The sequence below is a fragment of the Rhinoraja longicauda genome, chromosome 25 (assembly GCF_053455715.1).
Source record: "Rhinoraja longicauda isolate Sanriku21f chromosome 25, sRhiLon1.1, whole genome shotgun sequence".
In the NCBI taxonomy this organism is placed as follows: Eukaryota; Metazoa; Chordata; class Chondrichthyes; order Rajiformes; family Arhynchobatidae; genus Rhinoraja; species Rhinoraja longicauda.
In genome coordinates this window covers 12,260,116-12,264,893 of record NC_135977.1, presented here as the reverse complement: position 1 = coordinate 12,264,893, position 4,778 = coordinate 12,260,116, and the positions used below count along the sequence as shown (strand labels likewise).

The 4,778-nt window shown below is 40.8% G+C and overlaps 1 protein-coding gene across 1 annotated transcript; it reads right to left on the bottom strand.

Annotated features, from left to right (window-relative positions):
- Window positions 1-282: 282 nt before the first annotated feature.
- On the bottom strand, window positions 283-4,348 carry LOC144605630 (immunoglobulin lambda-1 light chain-like). The gene is made up of 3 exons (XM_078421068.1): window positions 4,232-4,348; window positions 3,765-4,109; window positions 283-897 (listed from the first exon to the last, which is right to left on the bottom strand). Exons 1-3 carry the CDS (start codon window positions 4,278-4,280, stop codon window positions 575-577), a joined length of 717 nt encoding a protein of 238 aa, XP_078277194.1. The 5' UTR covers window positions 4,281-4,348; the 3' UTR covers window positions 283-574.
- Between the last annotated feature and the right edge of the window lie 430 nt (window positions 4,349-4,778).

The following is a 4,778-nucleotide window of genomic DNA, read 5'->3' as shown; positions in this document are numbered from 1 at the left end:
CCGCCCTCACTCGAATGAGATTCCATATGAGCGCTCCATCGTGCGTGTTTGTGTGAGAGAGAGAGTGTGTGCGTGTCTGCGCGTTATGGGCGAGCGGCAGGTAATGCGAACCAACTTGAAGTCATCGGTTTTTAAATAACGTTTGACAACCTTAATCGCCGGTTCTCCTATTAGGTCAAAACCATAAATCTTGATTTCATACATTTAACTGCTTCCGTATCAGAAATAATAGCCAAGGAAATGTGTTGCTCTTAAGACTGGAGTTATTGATTTTATTTGACAGTTGTGTTTGTATTTATGATAGCAGAAAACAAGAATCCAGAATACAATCTTAATACCACTGAATATTAATGAATATTTGAAGATGCATCAACTGAGATTGAATAACATTGGAGGTTCAATTAACAATTGGATTGCTTTAATGGAATGACGTTTACAATGGGCAAGACAAACGACGATTTAAAACGCAAAGGCTGGTCGACAATAAGCAATATTTCCAGAACAATTTCTCACAAATAAAGAAAGAATGATCAAAAGATATCTCTTCACCTCCATTAGGTGGAATTGAGGAGTTTTAGACACAGCCGGATCTGGCGATGTTGGCCTTAAGCGGGATTGCCTGGGTTTCGTGTTTAACCACGCAGGAGTAAAGCTCGTTTGAGTTCCAGACTGTGGCTGGCAGAGTCAGGTAACTGCTTGTACTGAACGTGTTGTCCGTCTCCTGCTGGATTCGGCTGGTCTCAACGCCGTCACTTCTCGCACTGCCGTCTACGGTCCACTCAATGTCCACTGCACCGGGATTAAACCCGCTCACCAAACACACCAGGGTGGCGGTGCCCTTTCCCGCGATTTCTTCCGCTGAAGGTCGGAGGACGGACACTGCGGGCGCGCGAGGTGCTGTTTAAAATAAAGTCACAGATTAGTGGGTGTTGAAGAATTACCGATTAAAATATTATCTTTGTTAAAAATACAGTTGGTATGCCATGGATCCATTCATTTTAATGAATAAACATTTTTCCTCTACTTGTTTCAAATTATTAAATTGCGCACGAGATATTTTCCAAGTGCGATCTCCGAAGAATAATTGGTGTTTATGACGATGGGACATGTTATATTTAGTGATGTAACGTAAGTTATTTCGGCAGCGTTTTTAATTGATCTCCAGATTATTATTTCCATTGGCTCCAGTTGAAATAAAAATCGGGTGTTGTACCCGACAGCTATTCGCGGGTTTTTATTATAAGGAACTGTTGAGCCAAGTTCAATCGACCTCGCCTAAAACATAAGTCTTATTTAGACACTTGCCCTTAGTTCATTTATTAAGACCAAAGACCGAAGTGTTATCAAGGATTTGATTACAGGGACAATAATATTTTGCCATTTTACCCATCGATGCACACACTAGTTTTGAAGCAACAGTAAATTTATTGTGTTCCCGCATTTTTTTAAATTGTTTTTTGACGTATTTACATTTTTGTTGAAAAGTATTTGTTTATTCTTTTTGGTAAAATTTAGCTCAATTTCTGAATTGGAACAGCGAATCTCACTACTTGCACACAATGACACAAAAAGAAAATCGGCTGTAAAATTCACTTGGAATAAAACTGATTTCAACTGATATGGTTGGGAAATTCAATGCGCAAATTGCTTTCACATTTTCAGTTACTTTTCGTATAAAAATGAAATATCCGCTGTCCCCTTGATTCCACATTCCGCATGCTGTAAGTGTAATGACGATTATATCTGGCAACAAAACTCATAGATAACGGAATTTAAAATTACGAAATGAATTCAACATCGCATCAGCAGCAAATGTTTGGCCGCGGTGTGTTTGGGTACATTAACTCTGAACATCTCCCGGAGAAGCAATTAAGCAAACATTTGAAAGCATTAAAAAAAAACATAGACTCATAACGAAGAACGATTTGAAATCCAATGTCGCTGCACTACACTTCGCACCGTATTATAGTTTGCTTCCGAAGCTTATTCCAGCTAAATGTTGGCCATGACATCCTTTAGCGCTTACAAAAAAAAGCATAAATCAATTTTTAAGCAGTTTTAACAGTTTAAAACAGGGCAAAGATAAATCTCGAGTTGCTCCTCTCGGGATATGACAATTTCGTTGAAATTAACTTCATATTTCTTAACCTGTCTGAAGAGGACTGTTCTAATTGATCGCTTTATCAATGAGTTTGTTTAATTTCATCTGTTTCATTGTTTGAAATAAAACTGTAGTCAGGTCGCGAACATTACAAGAATCTATTATATATTGCTAATTTAGGAAAAAATCTAAGGCCACAAAAGAACTTGCGGAAGGCGGCGAACGCTTGCACGGAAAATTTATTTTATTGTAATTTTTCTATTACAACTTCTTTCAATATCGAAAACAACGTAAGGTAAATACAATAAATTCCATAAATTGTTGCAGCTGTTGCAGTCTTGTGCTTATGCTTACGGGGTTTTGAAAACCCGGGTGCGTAAAAAATATCGACGCTTCAGACGTCTGGTTTAGTTTAGAGATACAGCGCGGAAACAGGCCCTTCGAATCACCGAGTCCGCATCGGCCTGCGATCCCGGCACATTAACGCTACCCTACACGCACTAGGGAAATTTTACATTTATACCGAGCCAATTAACCTACAAGTCTGCCCGTCTTTGGAGTGTGGGAGGAAACCGAAGATCTCGGAGAAACCCCACGTAGTCGCGCGGAGATCGTACAAACTCCGTACAGCCAACACCCAATGTCGGGATCGAACCCGACAGGGTTACAGCCATTTCAGCGCCAGGTACAAATTGGAATTTAAAATCCAAGGCAGCGCTATAACGCTGCGCCGACGTGCCGGTTCTTGGATTAGAACCAATAATTTTCAAGAATCCATATTTCTCCATATTCATAATTTTGGGAAAACCCCACGAAGTTCCGGTGATCCGCAGCTCACGCACATTTTACAGCTCGTGATGTGATATCAACACAAAAAGAATGCTATTATCGAAGGTGCAATTTGCATAGAATTATAGGTGTTATTAAAGGCAAGAAATAATTTCCCGAAAGAGACACAACGTGATGGAGTAACTCAGCGTTTCGGGAGCATCTCTGTAGAAGATGGATAAGTGATGTTTCGGGTCGGGACCTGCTAATATTCTTGAATCCTTTCACTTCATTCAACTCATATTATCGACTCCATTCATTTTCTTCCGTCTGAAGAAGAGTCCCGACCCGAAACGTCACCCATCCATGTTCACCAGAGATGCTGCCTGTCCCACTGAGTCACTCCAGTGTTTTTTTTGTGTGCTTTGGTTTGTAAATCAGCATCTGCAGTTCCTTGTCAATCTAATGTTATATCCCGTTTCCATAAGGTCGGGCTTATTCTTATCCTGGTTTGGTAAGTGTTAGCTCATCGTCCGAAAAGTAATTAAGATTTTTTTTTTTTTAAACAGCTGGACAGTCATTTCGTCCTTTCATTGCTGTTGTGAACCAATTCTCCAAAGGAAATTCGATCGTGGTCGGGTATCCTTCAAAACTCATCTCTGGTGAACATGGATGGGTGACGTTTCGGGTCGGGACTCTTCTTCAGACGGAAGAAAATGAATGGAGTCGATAATATGAGTTGAATAAAGTGAAAGGATTCAAGAATATTAGCAGGTCCCGACCCGAAACATCACTTTAAAGGTTTTTATTTGAAACATCAATTAGCGACAGAAAACTAATTATCTTTCACCGCAGTATCAATAACTTTTAATAAGGTAAAAGATAGTTTACTTACTGCCAATGCCCAGCCTCGTTCCTTTGCCGAAGATGAAAGGATTTATCCACACGCCACAGTAGTAGTCCGCAGCGTCTCCAGACTGCACGTTCGATATTGTCAAAGTTGCAGTGTTGCCTGACACTGATCCGGCGAAACGTTCAGGAACTCCCGAGCCTCTAGTAATGCTGCTGCCCGAATAATAATAAAACAGAAACCGCGGAACCGTTCCGGGAATCTGCTGGTACCAGGAAACAACATGGGTACTTAAACTGCCGCCAGACATGGTGCAGGGTATTTGCACATTTTGCCCCGGAGACGTGGACTTTGAAGACGGCTGATTTAGTGTAACTTGCGCATTTATGTCTGGAAAACAAACCAGAAAAAAAGTACAACATTAGCTAATACTAGCGAAACAGCAGAAGTGTGAGAAATATAAACTTTTAGTCGCACTCCAGATTAAATACTATTGGAAGTAAAATACTCACACGCTGCAGAAAACGCTAACGCACAAACTAGTGGCATCCAGCAAGACATTGTAATTATTTGGGTGGAGGGCGCCAGATGAAGTGGCTAATTAGGTGTCTCTCCAGGTCGCTTATGAACCCTGTTGCGAGGCGTCACTGTCTTCCTTACTTATGCAAAACACTCAAATCACAATGGATGCTGCGCCAATCAGAAGTTGCCAGATTCTTCCTGTGTCAAATTATTTCCGAAATGTTAGGTAGATGAGGATTTAGTTACCAGTTATGTATCTCGGTACAATTTAATATATTTCCAAGCATGGACGGGGTAACAAGATAGCGAGAGATTCTGTTTTGATATCTCTGGTTTCTCTCTCCCGTGACTCTCAGTCTGAAGAAGGGTCTCAACCCGAAACGTCACCTGTTCCTTTTCTCCAGAGGTGCTGCCTGACCCGCTGAGTTAGCCCAGCAATTTATGCCTATTTTCCGTGTAAATCAGCATCTGCAGTTCCTTCCTACACCTGGAGATTTTGTTTATTTTTTGAAACGGGACATTCAATTATGGTTTTGC

Bases quoted from the DNA above. Each gene is read 5' to 3' on its own strand.
- LOC144605630 (XM_078421068.1), bottom strand. From the start codon at position 4,280: ATGTCTTGCTGGATGCCACTAGTTTGTGCGTTAGCGTTTTCTGCAGCG. The intron at 4,110-4,231 runs GTGAGTATTTTA...TTTGTTTTCCAG, and splicing joins GTTAGCGTTTTCTGCAGCGT to ACATAAATGCGCAAGTTACA. The intron at 898-3,764 runs GTAAGTAAACTA...TATTTTAAACAG, and splicing joins AACGAGGCTGGGCATTGGCA to CACCTCGCGCGCCCGCAGTG.